General features: G+C 51.4%; 1 protein-coding gene across 1 annotated transcript in view; it reads left to right on the forward strand.

Annotated features, from left to right (window-relative positions):
- Zbtb7c (zinc finger and BTB domain containing 7C) overlaps window positions 1–16,011 on the forward strand; it is an 88,616-nt gene extending 72,605 nt beyond the window's left edge. Inside the window, exons 2-3 of the mRNA XM_021151066.2 lie at window positions 4,737–5,960; window positions 13,528–16,011. Coding sequence (XP_021006725.1) covers window positions 4,753–5,960; window positions 13,528–14,179 — 1,860 coding nt within the window. The 5' untranslated portion in view covers window positions 4,737–4,752 and the 3' untranslated portion in view covers window positions 14,180–16,011. The remainder of the gene's footprint in view (window positions 1–4,736; window positions 5,961–13,527) is intronic.
- Window positions 16,012–17,893: the final 1,882 nt, after the last annotated feature.

Here is a 17,893-nt window from a genome sequence, read left to right on the forward strand (position 1 = left end):
AGCAGTGGTAGAGTACTTGTCCAGCATGTCCCAGATGCTGGTTCAACTCAACACTGAAACAGAACAAAACAAAACGAAACAGTAAAAATTGAACAATTAATGCCTAAACCTAGACAGTATAAGTATTTTCAAGACTGTGTTCTGGGATACCCTAGAACCTGAGATGCATTTCCAACCATTGTTAAGTTTAATAGTGTAAGTCCTCAGTAAACAAAACTGTGGCTCTCTGTGAACACTCATTCTCCAGCATTCCACCAACCTTGGCATTCACTTAGAGGGCAAGGCTGTTCCTCCCTGAGGCTCAGGACCCAGTTACTCACAGGGTGGCTTTGTGGGAATTAGAGCAAGTTGTTGGTTCTCCAATAAATTCACTCTCATGTGGACTTCTTGACACGCACACATAGAATTGCCATCTATCAGAAAACGTCAGAATAAAAGTCCCAGACCTATAGCATCTATAAACCAAACAGTGGTTTGTCAGAGTCAGTTGTCTGCCTCATGTAACAAACTCTGAAATGGAGTGGCTAAGGTGAGAGCGAGCACTTATTGTTTTGCATCTTCTATAGATCAAAGCTTCAGTAGTAGCTCTGGTTCTGTCTCTCAGGCAACTGTGTGTAGTCAAAATGTCACCTGGGCTGCCATGATAGATGGTCTGATGGGGGACTGGAAGGGTCACTCAAGTTGGGTCACTTGCACAGCTGTCAAGTGGCATGGTTGTTGTTGGGAAGCCTCAGTCCCTTGCCATATGACCCTTTTCACAATGCTGCTTGGGCATCCTCCCAACATGGCCTCCTTCTGACCCAAGAAAGCAAGGCTGAAACAACAACGTCTTTCATGACCTCCTTTGGAGGTCAGTTGTCAGCCCAAACCTTCTCAGATCCCCTTGAACACTATATTACAGTGAAAAACCTACACAAGAGTAATTTCAGCACTAATAAGGACAGTCCTTACTAGAGTCTTACTACATATGTGCCAGCTGAGTGCTGAGCTTTTAATGGCTCCGTGTGCCCTGTTCCAGCTTAGGAGCTAGCAGGGATGCCCAGCGAGACTTTCACACATGACAGTACAGAGGCAGCTAAGCTAAAGGGCAGCATCAGCAAAGTGCTGAAGATCAAAGACTAGAGAGGGACTCGGTGCCTGATTTGAGGGGTGGAGATGGGTTGTGTGAGTGGGACATCGGAGTGCATAGGATCTACCTGGGACATGTATGCTGTCCAGTGTTCTGCCAGGAACAAATTGTGAGCAAATGCTTGGGGTATGAAAGCGGAGCCGGGCTTGGAGAATGGAGCTGCAGCAAGCTCTTTGGAGCACAGTGGAGGGGAGTGTGGATCACAACATGCCCTTCTAGGTGTGCGCAAGCCCACAGCTGTGTTCAGAAGGTGGGCTGGGCTGAGGTTGTGGCTCAATTGGTAGTTTACCTAGCATGCATACCGTTCCCCATAAAACTGGGCATAGTAGAACATGCCTGGAATAACAGTACTTAGGAGGTGGAAGCTGGAGAATTCAAGGCCAGTATGGATATCAGGAGACTCTATTAAAAAAAAAAAAAAGGCTTGGAAATCCTGATGAAGTCCCATATCCCGTCCCTCCCCTCTGTTCTCTTTCACTGGCAGAACATTGCCAAAACAGCCTGGAAGGGGCTACTGAGAAGAGGCAGGAAGCTGCCTGGAGAGCTAGCAGGGGTCTCTCCAGGAATGAGGGAGAAGCTCCTTCCCAAAACTGTGAGAAAGGTTGAGGTGGTCCACTGTTCCTGAACCTGCTCCAGCCTGCCTAGCCTCCATAGAAAGCAGGACAACTCACCTGTGCCTCCCTGGGGAGTTCCCTCCCCTTCAAGTATCCCTAAGACTCTGAATGTGACAGGGAAGGTCCTGCCCATGCCTGGTTACCTTTATGAGGCAGGAACGTGTGGTCAAGCAGACCCAGGGAGCCAAGCCGCAGGTGCGGATCTCAGCACCTCTCTCTCCCATTGGTGTGATTACCCCACATGCTCAGTGCGTCTCACTGAAGACACAGAAGTTACAGTGACAATCAGAGGAGAGCCAGGGCCTGAGCAAAGATGGTGGGCCTGAGTCCTCATCTGAGAAACCTGTTGTTAAGCTAGGTGGTCCTGCCTTGTCCTCCCAGTCTTCTTGGGGTCCTGACCATCTGAGGCAGAGAGCTGGAGCCCTGAGACAGGTGTCCTCAGTTCCCCTTGCCCATGCACAGAAGTCAGGCTGAACCTACCTCCACACATTCAAAATTACACACAGTTTGAGGACTTGAGGTCTCCATTCTGACCCAGGCTTCAGAGGGCAGCCTGGCAGGCTCCATTCAAACCACCTACAAATGTACCCTCCTGTAGCTGGACAGCCTTGAAAGACACACCTGGTATTCAGCCACTGACTCGGGGTTTCTATTCCTGCACAAAACATCATGACCAAGAAGCAAGCTGGGGAGGAAAGGGTTTATTCAGCTTACACTTCCACATAAGTCCTGTCCTGACTTTCTTTGTTCATCACCAAAGAAAGTCAGGACAGGAACTCACACAAGGCAGGAACTTGGAGGTAGGAGTTGATGTAGAGGCCATGGAGGGATGTTACTTACTGGATTGCTTCCCCTGGCTTGCTCAGCTTGCTTTCTTATAGAATCCAAGATTACCAGTGCACGGATGGCACCACCCACAAGGGGACCTCCCACCCTTGATCACTAATTGAGAAAATGCCTTACAGCTGGATCTAATGGAGGCATTTCCTCAAGGGAGGCTCCTTTCTCTGTGATAGCTCCAGCTTGTGTGGAGTTGACACACAAAACCAGTCAGTATAAGCCACAGAGACTGTCCTAAGCTATTTTGTATCATTTGCTTCTTTTAAGTAAGACTTTCTCTTTTGAGATAGTTTCACACTGGCTTATAGCAGAAAACACAGAAGAATCGCCGGTACCCTCCACCTGGCTCCCTCCCTTTCATGCTACATTTTCCAAATGACAGCACAGTATCATATCCAAGATACCCATACTGCTATGAATGAGACACAGAACACATCAGCACACAAGGCCCACACCCACCTGTGCCCCCTCCCCTCCCTCAAGTACTCCCCTGCTTGCTTCTGAGAACCCTCATGCATGCTCTGCCTCTAGGAAGTGGCAGTTTCAAGGGTGCTGCACGGGAAGCAGGTGTCTGGGGACTGGCTCTGTTCTCTCATTCGGACTCCCTGGAGCTCCATCCAAGCTGCTGAGTGGATCAGGGTATCACAGTATTCCCTTTCATTGGTGAGCGGGACTCCAACAAACAGAGTCTATAGCACGCTCAGCCAGCCACCTAATGAAGAGTCTTGCAGGTTTCGGTTCAGGGCTATTAGCTCTTGTGCAGACTAACTGTCTCAGAGGTGGATTTGCCACTGCTGGCTCGGGTGGTCGTTGGGTAGCTAGCTGTTTAAAAATGCTTGTGGTGCTTTTCAGAGAGGTCCGACCATTCTGCCTCCCCTCGCAACATGTGAGTAATTCATTTTCTCCTCAGCCTTATCTGCTCTTGGAGTGGCCATTACTTTTCAACTTAGCCTTGAGTTTTATCCCTGAAACCACATAAAGGTAGAGAGGGAGACAACTTAGTTATCCTCTGACCTCCACATAAACCATGTGGCCTATGCACACAAACCAAATAATAATAATAACAATAATAATTATAATAAATTTTAAGATTTAAAGATGCATTTATTATGCCTGAACTTCTGCCAAAGCCTACCTTGGAAGTGCTCAGAGCTTCTACATTAGCCAACAGCTAAGCAAAATCATCGAATACAAACCAAGTTAATAATAAAAATATGAAACATTTTATAGTTTGTTGACTTGCTGTACTGAAAGGATTAAGGAATGACCAAATGAGCACCCTTCATACTACCATGAAGTCAAAAGCCCAATGCCAAATCACTGTAAGTCAGAGACCATCCATGACATCACGAAGCCTCAGACTCGGTCTCTTTCGGGGTTTGAAGAGCTGTGAGATTAACCAGCCAGACCTGAGAAAGTAACCCACAGAGTACTCACATCTATACCGACTTCAAGTATCTGATTACAAGAGATACAGGCTTGTGTGTACATACGTAGAATGCTAGGGATTTTTAAGGTTAGGAATTGCTGACCTGCAAATGAAAGACACTCTGTCAGACACAGTGAAGCCAGAAGTCAGAAGCAAGGTCAGGAGATAAACTGTATGCCCCCGTGCCTCTGATCACTCACTGGAAATGGGTCACAAAGTTGAGTTGTGACTTCCTGGTAGCTTGTGCAAAGTGTGCGATGGCTCACAAATCCGTAGGTGCTGTAATATGGACCACCCCCTCCTGAGAGTCCGTATTAACAAAGCAGAATTCTCTGAGTCAGGAGGTCTAGGTGGCTTTTCCTAAGCAGCTGATGCTAACTCCAAGAGTCTTTTTCTCCCCTTCCCTTCCCTTCTCCCTCTTGCTCTGACCCTGTTCACTACAGCCCTTTTCACTCTGGCCCATAGATTTTTTTTATTAGTTTCCTCATTATGGTTGGTTGGGAGCCACCATGTGGTTGCTGGGATCTGAACTCATGACCTCCAGAAGAGCAGTTGGTGCTCTTAACTGCTGACCCATCTCACCAGCCCAACTCCAAGAGTCTTAAGGCTCAGAGAAAAAACCCCAGCTTGAGCCGGGTTGTGACCTACAGGTAAGGCTTGATCTAGGAGCTAAGTCCCCAGCCCGCTGTGCTCATTTGGTCTCCCTCTCTGTGTGTCCCTGCAGGGCTCTGGCTGAGAACATGGCCAATGACATTGATGAGCTGATCGGCATCCCTTTCCCTAACCACAGCAGCGAGGTGCTGTGTAGCCTCAACGAGCAGCGGCACGCGGGGCTGCTGTGTGACGTGCTGCTGGTGGTCCAGGAGCAAGAGTACCGAACACACCGCTCGGTGCTGGCGGCCTGCAGCAAATACTTCAAGAAGCTCTTCACAGCCGGGAGCCTGGCCAGCCAGCCCTACGTCTATGAGATCGACTTTGTCCAGCCCGAAGCTCTGGCCGCCATCCTGGAGTTTGCCTACACCTCCACGCTCACCATCACCGCCTCCAACGTCAAGCACATCCTCAATGCGGCCAGGATGCTGGAGATCCAGTGCATCGTGAATGTGTGCCTGGAGATCATGGAGCCCGGAGGCAGCGTCGGTGAGGAGGATGACAAGGAGGAGGAGGACGAGGAGGATGATGATGAAGATGAAGATGATGAAGAGGAGGAGGAAGAGGAGGAGGAGGAGGAGGAGGATGACACAGAGGACTTTGCCGACCAGGAAAACTTGCCTGACCCCCAGGACATCACCTGTCCCCAAAGCCCCTCCAAGACAGACCATCTCACAGAGAAGGACTATTCGGACACACCCAGGGACTTCCCAGACTCCTTCCAGCCCGGAAGCCCTGGCCATCTGGGAGTGATCCGGGACTTCTCCATTGAATCTCTGCTGAGGGAGAACTTGTACCCCAAAGCCAACATCCCCGACAGAAGACCCTCCTTATCTCCGTTTGCCCCGGAATTCTTCCCACACCTCTGGCCAGGTGACTTTGCTGCCTTTGCACAGCTGCCTGAGCAGCCTGTGGACAGTGGGCCACTGGATCTAGTCATCAAGAACCGCAAAATCAAGGAGGAGGAGAAAGAGGAGCTGGCCCCGCCCCCACCCCCTTCTTTCTCTAGCGACTTCTTCAAGGACATGTTTCCTGACCTGCCCGGTGGGCCGCTGGGCCCCATCAAGGCAGAGAATGACTATGGTGCCTATCTCAACTTCCTGAGTGCCACCCACCTAGGGAGCCTCTTCCCACCCTGGCCACTGGTGGAGGAGCGCAAGCTGAAGCCCAAGGCCTCTCAGCAATGCCCCATCTGCCACAAGGTCATCATGGGGGCCGGGAAGTTGCCCCGGCACATGAGGACCCATACCGGGGAGAAGCCGTACATGTGCAGCATCTGCGAGGTCCGCTTCACCAGGTGCGCAGCTGCAGGGAAAAGATGGCGAGGGAGGGGCCGGGGCCAGAGGCTGTGGGACAAAAGCGGATAGGATGATAGCCAGAGGAGTATTGGAGGGCAAGGGATGGAGAGAGATCACACATCGCGCTCCTTGCTTGGAGCTAAGCGTTACTTGGTGCAATGATTTCAAACCCCCTTTCAGAAACTAAGCTGTTCTCAATACAATAGTAGGGTGAACCAAACATAGAAACAGGTCAGAGCAGGCCTGGGCTGGGGAGAGAACCAAGGCGCCAGACAAGTCCCGTGGAGGTAGGCCCTGTTTGTGCTTGGTGCCAGTGTTTCCTGGACACCGCTCATCCCCAGCTGGCTGCTCCTGTGAGCAGCTGGACAATCCCAGAGATGGGACTGGGATCCCAGTCCTTCTGTGACAGGGAAGTTTAGGAATAGGAAGTTTCAGAGGTCCCTGTAGGTCCTTTCCTTCCTCCTGACAGGATGGGCCTCTTACCACATCTACTCCTGACCTCTCCACATTGCCAGAAGGGTAACTTGAGATCTGAAGTCAGTGCATCAGAGGAGACATCCTCCCATCCAACAAATATGTGCTGAGGACCTACCTTTGTGCCATGACTTTTATAATCAAAGCCAACGGGGTGGGAGGATATAGGGGTCACAACCATCTCTGCTGGGCACTTGCAAAGACTTTGTTTGTTTGTTTGTTTGTTTGTTTGTTTGTGTTGTTCTTGTTATCCCGGGGGTTGGTTGTTTGTGTTGTTGTTGTTGTTGTTGTTGTTGTTCTGGGGGGTTGTTTGTTTTGTTTTAAGGTGGGTCTTCTCAGCTAGGTTTCCCAATGGAAGTTCGGATGAGCAGCCTCACACAGTTTCAGTGTGTCTGATGTGGACCAAGCCTGCCTTGCAGTCATGGCTTCCTGAACGGGGTCCTTTTCCACTGCCATGGTGGACTTCGAAGAACTTGCCTTAACAGACCAATTCATTCTGATAGCGCTTCTTAGAATTTTACTGCTTTGATTCTTGACTGTAAGCATAATTTTCCGGCCTTCATCGACGGATTCAGCTTTTGAATCATGTACCATGTCCACTTGGTGGCCGTGCCTGGTCCAGACCATCAGGTAGACCCATTTCGACCAGCGTGACGAGGGCTGCTGTCAGTGAGCTGAGGAAAACCCTGTTTGTAGTAGCTGAGAAGAGGCTTCAGAACCCAGTCAGGGGACTGGGACAGGAGCATTGCTGAAATGGCTCAGCAGGATGACATTGGGGGTTTCCAAGCTACTTCTGGGATGGGAACCACAAACAGAATACAGCCTGGATACTTCCAGAGGGCCTGGAGGGATGATGTAACCCGGGTTGTGTGCCCTCCCACTTGGCAGATAGCTAGAGCAGCCCGGAGATGTTGGCTCGGGGTGGTATACCCCGTTATCTCACACAGTAGCTGCACCCCAAATTTCCAGATTCACCTTCCCCTGAGTGTCCCTGATAGCATCCCAACAAACAACATAACTATTGGGTTACGCGGTCAGTCCCGACTCCAGTCCTCTCTTCTCCTCAATTCAGTTGGTTCTACAGAGCCAGCTGGCCTGCTAATGCCTGGGCAAGGCTTAGCTAAAGCCGGGAGTAACAGGGGGGGTGAGCCAGAGTCCAAAGGAAAGCTAAGCTTCATTCATCTTCAGCAGGCTCTTTGCTCTGGCCTGAGAGGCCAGCCCTAAGGGGAAGATGTTAATGACAGACCAAATGTGGAGTGTAGCTGCTGATACCCCAGCCTAGCCATGTCCTTCTGCCGTAACTCCTTGTGCCTGTCCTCGGACAGAATGACCAAGGCAACAACCTTCCAGTTGTCATGTTTCTCTCCAAACTGGAGGTTTTTAATGAAATGCAAACCAGGAAGAGTCTCCTCTAGTCTTTTCCTTCTTCCGGAATCATCCGCCCATTCCCCATCCTGCCAGGCATGCTTCTAGTTTCTCCTTGAAATCTCCTCCAGGCAGGACCCACATCCATTTGCTTTCTGTTGTGGTTGTAGCAGATCTCCATGCGTTCCTACCCTTTGAAGGAATAAACAGACCCGCTGTAGTTCAGGATTAGCAGGCCCTCGCTGGAGCTGGGGAATCTGCACAGTTGGCAGATGCCTGGGGCGATGGTGGTCTAAGAAGTTCTTGGAGCTTGTGCCTGGAGATGCTCTGTGTGGTAGACATGGCAGGTGTGGACTTCCCAATGCCACACAGAAACGCATGTGAGGATGCTGGGTGCGGTGTTTACAGCCCAGACTGAGGGAGGCTCCACAAGCTACTGGCTCCCTTCGCCTCCAGCTTGTTCTCCATGCCTTCTGCCCACAGGCCACACGATAAGTGGAAGAGACGTGAAGGGGCATGGAAGGGAACCCACACTGAGCTACTAGAAGCCTAAGCCCCCTTCTCCCTTCCTTCCTGCTCCTCCCTCTGTTCTCCCCAAGCCAGCCTTCTGAGTATTCAGTGCAGCCTATAGGCTCTGCCTTTCCTCAGCAAAATCTTAAACTTGTGCGGTCCCTGCAGATAGACTGTTACTTCTCCAGACACTAGAGCACTCTCCAGGGGAGATCCCTGGGTCCGGAAAACGATGGTGTTTTGTATAGAAGAATGAAATTCCACAGCGTTTCCTCCCCACAAATTGCTGAAGACAACTTTGTATGGCCTCTGTGTATACAGTCCCCCTATCCCTGCAGGTCAGCTCAGCCCCAGAGAGTTGCTGGCTGTCAGGCTCCACCCTACCTGCCCCAGGGTCACTCCTCCTCTCTTTCTTCCTCCTCCTCCTCCTTTGCAAGATGACTGCCATCTGGGCTCTAGGCCTCCCTCAGCAACTGCATTCCTGCCCCCATCTCACCACCCCCACTTCTCCTGGTTTCCACCCCCCCTGACCCTTTGAGCAGACAGGCTTCAGAAGCTGCTCTCCAAGGTGGGGGTGGGGGGAGCTGAGGGGGCGGAGGAGATGCTGCTGGAATCCAGACTCCGTTCAGGGACTTTTTCTCACTGTGCACTGATAGGCTTTCCTTCACATTCTTCAGAGCCACTGGTCCTTAGCTTACTGCCCTCCCCCAGGGCTACCCTAAAAGAATCCTCTCCTATCCAGCCTAAAGCTGTCCACCTGAAGCCCCAGCCTTGACCTGCCAGGTTGAGGTTTTTCTGTGATCCTCTCTGAAGCAAGTTCCCTTACACCCTTTCAGGAGTATATATATGTGCTTTGGGGCTTAGCTCCTCAGCCACCATAGTCTACTGCTCCCCCTCCTCCCCATGTGGAGGCTCTTCAGCAGGGTGGCTGCCTCCAGACTCCCTTTGAGCTAAGGTGCTGAAAGCCAAAAAAAAAAAAAAAAAAAAAAAAAAAAAAAGGCTGAAAGGTTCTGGACTCAGTCCTTTCTCTCTACAGCTAAGCTCCAGGGCTAACAGGGCCTTGTCTCCCTCCTCAGTGCTGGGCAGAACTTAGGCCTCTGGTCTACCTCAGTCTTCCCATGGATGTTAGAAGCCCTTCTTCCATGATAATGGGCTCTGAGTTGTGTTGTCTAGATGCCACACTTCATGGGGACATCATTCCTCTTGACACATATAGCGCTGCCCAGATAGAATTCTCCAAGCAGAATCCCTGCCACCCCCATTCCTATCTGCTACTTTGGAGACCTGTGGGTCTCCAAGAGGAAGGACTTCTCACACCCTGCTATTTCCTAGTCCTCCTTATGAGCTCTCAGTTTCAGGTGGTCCTACCCTCAGCTATCAGAGTCAAAGGGAAGGACTTCAAAGGCTCTAGAGAGGAGACACCTCAGATGAGCTCAGAACTAGAGGGAAGGTGGGAAGAGGCTCCGCTGGCTTTGGGGATGTCACACAACTTCACCCTGCAGCTGATCTCTGAGCACTTAGCTTCCCCAGTGACAACCATTGCTACCAGAAGGACCTGAGTCCCCTCCTTCCCCTTCTATTGAATACTTGGTCACAGGCCATGAGGCCCTGCCCTATGCCTCTCCCTGCCTTTTGGCTAGGAGCTCCCAGAGAGCAGGGCTAAATGGTTTTCCTCCGGCTGCCCTATACGCCTTCTCATTCAGATGGCTCAACATAGCAGACAGCAAGAAGGCAGGCAAGGTGAGAAGCTGGTTTCCCTGAGACAGCACTGGCTTCCCAAGAGCGATGACACCACCATTTTCTGCAGATTCCCTCATAAACAGCCTCAACTTTGTCTAGCAGTGGTGTAGGCTGGATGCTAAACCCCTCTCCCAGGCACTAATAAGGTCTGCCCTGGCTTTCTTCCCTTTCTTTCTAGTGACCCCTGCCCAATAGCTCTGAGAACCTCGATAAGCACATGAGATGTCATCGGCTTTGGTGGCAGGAAGAACCATATAAGACCATCAAGCCACAGGAAGTCTGGTGGACAGTAGTGGCAGACTTCAGACTGACTGGGGACCTCCCAGAGGCTGGGGCTCAGGCCCTGGCCTTGCCTTTCACTACAACAAGCTCATAAGACCCCAGTCACCCTTTCTTACCATGAGCCTCCCTCTGGGCTGGAAGGAGATGGTGCTCTAACTAGGCTGGCTCTCCAATGCAGGAAAATAGAAGGAGATATGAGGCGGGTATAGCAGAGCCAGCGAGGGAGGGAGGGGACGTACTACTCATCTTGGTGACAAAGCAGCACAGCGGGGGAAAGGCACTTGCCACCAAAGCCAAGTCTGAAAAATTGAGTTTAAACCCCAGAGTCCATGTGGTGGAAGACAAGAACTGACTCCCCAAAGGTTGTCCTCTGGCCCCCACGTGCACACTATAGCACAGGAATGATCATCCAGGCATACATGAATGTGTGTGCATACATATGTACACACATACACACACATATACACAATGTAAAATATTTTTTTAAAAAATGTGTTCACACAGACTGAGTAGTTCTCAACTGACATTGTTTGTCACCAGTCATCAAAGCAAGGACCACCGGGCTCCCCAGCTGGCTGTGGGATGTGGCATTTTGAAAAGAGCATCAGGTGGTTATCAAGAGGCCTAGGGTTGGACCAATGTCTGCCTTTGTCCAGCTGTGTGCCTTTACGCAGCCACCTGCCACCTCCAGGCCTCTGTTCTCAGGGTGTCACTTGAGGTCACCAAGCGTTGCTTCCAGTTCCCAGAGTCCATTCAGATAGGTGCGGTGAGGGAGCTAGGAGCTGCGTGTCTCTGCCTTCAGTGCCTGGAAGGATTGGTGTTTAGTGGGTTCCAGAGAGATCAGGAAGGATATTCAGACCATTGTGAGCATTGTGATGACTGGCATGCAGGCTGTCCCTTACTGTGTGACCCTCCTCTCACCCACCAGGATCTCTCTGTCCTTGCATGTGCATTTACTGCCTCCTGTGTCCCATAGCTCCTACCGTTATGGGACAGTTCTGTGTGTACACACAGAGGCCCTTGTCTGGAAACAGCACACCCATGCCACCTTTAAACAGATGTCCTCCCTTGCCAGCCTAGCATGCAGCGAGGGCCTAGCATAAAAATGAGGGCCTTGTTCCCTGACTGTGGGAGATATGCATATAGGTATGGGGTCACCAGCCCAGAAGAGCTGCTGACTCTTGTTTTCTGGTTTGGGGCTTGGGGTTAGATTTGTTTTTTTTTTTCCCCCAGTGCTGAGAATTGAACTCAGGACCTTAGACATGCTAAGCCTCGATTTCTGCTGTCCCTCGGGTGACCTGCCTTGAAGAGGAATGTTCAGGTCCCAAGTGTCTCAGGTCTTGCTTGCTCAGGAGCAAGCCACCAGACAGGTGCTCCCTGTGTCCCCTTCATGAAACAGTCACCTAGGCTGCAGATGCCACTGGGCATAGCTGCTGGGGGCTGGGAAGACACCACGGGTAACTGTGCAGGCAAAGGTGGTTGGAGATTGTAAAAACGAGGAAAGTCTGTGACTTAGTCAGGGTTTCTATTCCTGCACAAACACCATGACCAAGAAGCAAGTTGGGGAGGAAAGGGTTCATTTGGCTTACACTTCCATACTGCTGCTCATCACCGAAGGAAGTCAGGACTGGAACTCAAGCAGGTCAGGAAGCAGGAGCTGATGCAGAGGCCATGGAGGAATGTTTCTTACTAGCTTGATTCCCCTGGCTTGCTCAGCCTGCTCTCTTATAGAACCCAAGACTACCAGCCCAGAGATGACACCACCCACAACGGGCCTTTCCCCCTTGATCACTAATTGAGAAAATGCCTTACAGTTGGTTCTCATGGAGGCATTTCCTCAACTGAAGCTCCTTTCTCTGTGATAACTCCAGCCTGTGTCAAGTTGACACCCCAAACCAGCCAGTACAGTCTGGTGGGGAGAAACTCAGAGCCCCTCATATCCTGTCTCTTCTGCTTCTGTTGTTGGTCCTGCTCCCCACTGCCCAGGCTCTAGGAGCCCCAGGAAGCACAGGAAGGAGGGGAGCTCTGCACACAGGAGGAGGCGTGCACCCACACACCTGACAGTGCCCACAAGGACTGTCTTTTCCCTTCTTGCATCCATCCAGGGAAACTATTTTCTAAATGAGATCCCATGCGACCTCTAGTGGCCAGCAAACACCCTGCTGCCCAGGGTTATGGTGAGGGCGATTTAAATCTGGACATTTTAGGGAGGATCCTTGGGTTCCACATCTGCTCTGACCTCAAAGCCCAACCTGGAATTATAGCTGAGGTACCACACAAGCCCCACCTGCGAGGAGGTGGTGGAGACAGTACATGGCACTCCTGGCCTCCAGCCATTCGGGGCAAGCTAAAGAGTGATCCTGGGAAGACATGCTACAGCCCAAGCCGCAAGCCCCAGCCAGGCTGAAGAGCTCCTTATACTGGTGTTCTGGGTGCCCAGTCTTTAAATAAAACCATCTTTCCTTCCAGGACCACCCTCAAGCAAGTCCTGGGTCCCTAGAAACCCTAGACTACAGGCATCATGTCTGCCGCTGGCTTCAGCTTTGCCTTGACAGTGTACCTAACTTGCCTAAGGTCACCCAGCAAGTGGGTGGGGGGCCTGCAGCTGGAGCCCCACCCCCACCTTGCCTTGTCTCTAAATAATGCCTCTAACTCCAGAGCTCTGCCCAAGATCAGCCTGCATTCTTCCTGCACCTGGCTCTTTCATAAGCCCTGAAAAGTCTGCAAAGAGCAGAGCCCAGGGCTTAAGTAAGACACCACCCCAAGGGAGGAGATCTCAGCAAGGTGTGCCAAGCCTCTGGAGTCTCATGAGTGCTGAGGACAGGGACTGGTGTGGGACTGGGGACTTAGGATGAGCAAGACCAGAGATCAAAGGGCTCCTGCTTCAGGAGCTGACACCAGAGCGCTGACCTATCTCTCCACCAATACTGCCTTCCAGAATGTGAGATGGACCCCACCAGTAATCAGTAGGAGACTCTCATCTGTTGTGCGGTGTCTTTCAGGACACTGTTCCTTCCCGCTTTAATCCTCAAGCGAGGCAGATTTTGGGTAGAAGTTGAAGGTCGGTTTTAGGATGACTCATGGGTTGGCACCCTGGATGCAAGAAGCGGGTTCTGAAGTGGGTGTGAAGAGTGAGTGTGAAGAATGGGTGTCTGTGCTCCACACGGGGACTAAACCCTGGCTTCTGTGTTGCAGGCAGGACAAGCTGAAGATCCACATGCGGAAGCACACGGGGGAGCGGCCCTACTTGTGCATTCACTGCAACGCCAAGTTCGTGCACAACTATGACCTCAAGAACCACATGCGCATCCACACTGGCGTGCGGCCCTACCAATGCGAGTTCTGCTACAAGAGCTTCACGCGCTCCGACCACCTGCACCGCCACATCAAGCGGCAGAGCTGCCGCATGGCGCGACCCCGGCGTGGTCGCAAGCCCGCCGCCTGGAGGGCCGCCAGCCTGCTCTTCGGGCCCGGTGGCCCCTCCACCGACAAGGCGGCCTTCGTGATGCCACCCGCGCTGGGCGACGTGGGTGGCCACCTGGGCGGCACAGCCGTGTGCCTCCCGGGCCCCAGCCCCGCTAAGCACTTCCTAGCTTCCCCCAAGGGCACCCTGAGCCTGCAGGAGCTGGAACGGCAGTTTGAGGAGACGCAGATGAAGCTGTTTGGACGGGCGCAGCTCGAGGCCGAGAGGAATGCGGGTGACCTCCTGGCCCTGGCGCTGGCAGAGAACGTGGCCGCCACTCGGCCCTACTTCCCATTGCCCGACCCCTGGGCGGCAGGTCTGGCTGGCCTCCCTGGTCTCACTGGCCTCAACCACGTGGCCTCCATGTCTGAAGCCAACAACTAGGCTGGCCCTGGTCCACCCTAAACCCAAACCCTGTCTTAAGTCCCTCTAAGGCCTACCCTGCCCCTATCCAGTGGGCCCGAACTTTCTAGTTTGCAAACACAAAGGGAAAATGAAAAATATATATATACATTTTAGCTGAGATGCAATTCTCCTGGCCTTCGAGGGGCAGCATCTCCTTTTTGTGGGTGTCTGAGCTAGACATCTCTTCCCTGAGGGTTTGGAACCCCCACCTCTCCCTGGCTGCCTCTGGTTCACATAGAAATACACGTGGTGCCAAGTCTCTGAAGGTTCCGCACTGGTGCCAGGAGCACATTGCAGTGGTACTGGGCTGTGAGGAGGGAGCATTCTGCCGAGCTGGCCGGGAGGAGCTAGCATGAGGACTGTGTCCTGGCCAGGCACCTTGCTTGGTTGAGCCATTTGAGCCTATGGGGGAGTCCCTCCCAACACTGCCTTTCGGAGTCAGGTTTAAGCTCAGAGGTCCCGGATTCAATTGAGTGATGCTTCCGGGCCATTGGGAGAGACCATCCCCACTAGGCAGAAAGGCCTCCAGCAGCCAGGAGCTGGCATGGAGCAAGCCCATTTTATATCCTGCTTGACCTGTGACCTTAAGAGGGTCAACCCTCTGTGCCTCAGAGTCACCCTGCTGTGAAAGGGGTGGTAACTTACACTCCCCTCCCCACACTTCATACCTATTCACACCCATTCCTAGGACAAGAGTCCCCTGGAAGGTAGAAGTTTAGCACCCCCAGAGTTACTGGGGAGACTGTCTCTCTTGCTGGAGTGGGTTTCATCGCCTCCATGTGGACGTCAGCATGTTAGCTTCCGTGAGACATGCGGCTGAACTAAACAGGAAGGACAGGGTCAGAGAAAGATAGGCTAGGCTTCATGGCTTTCAAATCCCCACAGGTAGCTCCAAGAATCTCAAATTCTGCCTCATTTCTGGCAGGCCACTGCCATATCTAGATATCCTCTGAAAAGGAGAGTCAGCATTGGCTCACCCTTTTGCTAACACTTGAGGGATGGATGGGGCTAACAGCCACCACCTGCCTGACTCCCCCTACCTCCACCCCTCCAAATGTCACAGAACCTAGTCATCCAGGCCTCAGCTCTTTGCTCCTTGAGTTGAGGTTTCTCCAGGCCTGGGCTTTGCAGGTGACACCCTTCTACAGGGTTTGAGCCCCTGATCCCCCTTTTCCATATTTGACCAAAGGTCTCCCGTGGAAGGGGGTAGACTCATTTGGGTTGTGATGGGCTGTGTTGCAAGTCACACTCGGGCTGGTTCTGGGTTGGGAGCTTTGCTGGCCCATGCTTTCTTGAATTTGTATTTAGTTTCTTGAGATCCCAGGAAGAAGAATCCACCTGCTTGCAAGGCCTGGGCCTGGAGTCTCAGAGCCCCAAGCTGTGTGGGTCCACGAGACTCAGCTCTTCCTAGATCAACTGCCTTGGCTTCTTCATGTGCAAACACAAACGCAAAACTGCCAGAGAAGACAGTAGACGCTATCCCTCCTGAAGCTCCCAAGGGAGTCCCTGCCTGCCAGTGCCACCAGATGACAGTCCACCAGGGAGGATCTTCCTCAGATCTCCTGTCCTCATCAGTCACCTGCTGGGCAGCTGCCTCTTAAATTCCTGTCTGCAGTCCAGACAGTCGCCAATATGCACACTTTACCCCAGCAGCCAAGCGGCTATAGCTGCACCAGACTCAGAACCAACAGAGGGACCCAGGGGAGGGCATCCGGTGTCAGGCTTCTGTTTTTATTTTGTAAAGGTAATGACTTCTTATAAACTCACTTTTTCAGATGACTGGCTAGTTCTTTTTGTCGTTTGTTATTTTTTTTTTCTCTTTCCTGGGCTGCCGTTTGGAATTGTACATTGTAAAATATCCAAAGATGCTGAGTACTGTATGATCAAGCACTTGAAACAAATGGTTGGGGGGAGGGGATGTGGAGGGGCGGCTGTGGGGTTTTTTTTATTATTATTATTTTGTTTTGTTTATGTTCCTGACTTCCCTGTCTGTCTGTGGGAGACCTTTGGAATTTTTTCTATTTATAAAACTTTTTATGTGACGCCTCTATGTAAAAATGACACACAATGAAGTTTGCCTTAGTGATTCAAGGGACAATCTTCCATAACTTTGGTCGCACGCTGCATCCTGCCCAGAAATGCTCAGATAATTTTCTGGCCTATTTATTAAACAATATCAACTGACTTGATTAAATGATATTGAGAGTGGCCTTCTGTGTGACTCCTAAAAGCTCACAGGACAGCAACAAGCCCAGCTATAGAAGTTCCCTGCTTACAGTTGTCACCGCTGGGCACAGAAATTTTAATGTCAAAGACACCTTTACAAAGCACAAACCTTTGACTCTATTATTAATTATTATTATTATTTCTACAGGTTTGCCTACACCTATGTCTGTGTACTGTGTGCATGTCTAGTGCCCAAGGAGGCCAGAATAGGGCACTAGAGTTAAAAATGGTTGTGAGCTGCCATGTGGATATTCAGAATCAAATGCAGGTCCTCTGGACTAACTGCTAGGCCATCCCTCCAGCCCAAGATGTTTGGCTCTAATTGCTTGAAGGATAGTGGGGGACTTAGTTTTATTTTTTTGTAGCATGGACTCACTACGTATCCCAGGCTAGCCTTGAACTCACCACCCTCTTGTTTCAGCCTCATATCTGAAGGCTTTTGAGCAAAAGTGAGCTCTGTTTGTCTACTGCCATGGCTCAGACTGGCTTTCCACTTTCCATCCTCATTTCAAGGGCTAGGGTGGAGAGGAGGGCCAGAACTCAAGTCTTCATGGTATCTCGTGTGCACACAGCATGTGCACACGTGTACACAGAGCTTGTGCAGATGCAGCCTGGTACATGTGACAAGGACAGTCCTGAGAATGCTGGCTGGGGCAGTCAGTACATCTGGTCCTGCCAGTTCCCTGGCTGGGGCCCAGTAGCCTTGCTACCATGCCACACCCTGCTGAGGAACCAGGCTCCTCCCCTTCCTTTCACCCAAGTCTCTTCCAACCAGGCTGATCCTGTTAGAAAGAAGGAAATACCCGTAGCTCTGAATGAGGTCTCCCCTGTGTAGACCACAGACCTGGAGCTCAGATTCTCGCAGTAAAGGTGTTGAGCTGCACTGTGGGCAAACTGAGGGTTAACCCAGACCCCTTCTCCACTCTTCAACCCTTTGTGGAAGCGATAAACCCTTTCTACGTAGCAATTCTCAGTACAGGGGAAAGAATCCAGATGGGGTAAAAATCCAGTCAGAGATTTGAACTCTGTCTCCTCTGAGCTGTGTGTTCTCAGACTAACCACTTCCCCAGTCTGGTTCTCACCTTCAAAACTCTTGAAATAGAGAACATTCCTAAGTTCTCTGCCTGTATAGCCTCAACAGAGGGCCCACTCCAATCCAGCCTTCCTGACAGGAGACAGAAAGCAAGAGTTAGCCTGACACACGCTTCCTGTAAGGGCAGAGGGGCCTCTGAAGTCATCCAGTATTGCTTACAATTCACACCTCTACACTCTGACACATGTATACATTTATCTCAGCATAAATACTGTCCAGACTATTTGCCAAATGGCTTACTTCTTCACAGTCTCCTAGTGACATCAAAATAGCCCTTGGCTACCATGCAGTGTTGGGAGATCAGTCCCCAGCTGAGGGCAGGAGCATAGACTACATGTTCCCAGGAGTTCAGGCATGCTGGGATTGTTCGGTCC

This window comes from Mus caroli, chromosome 18 (genome assembly GCF_900094665.2).
Source record: "Mus caroli chromosome 18, CAROLI_EIJ_v1.1, whole genome shotgun sequence".
Classification (NCBI taxonomy): Eukaryota; Metazoa; Chordata; class Mammalia; order Rodentia; family Muridae; genus Mus; species Mus caroli.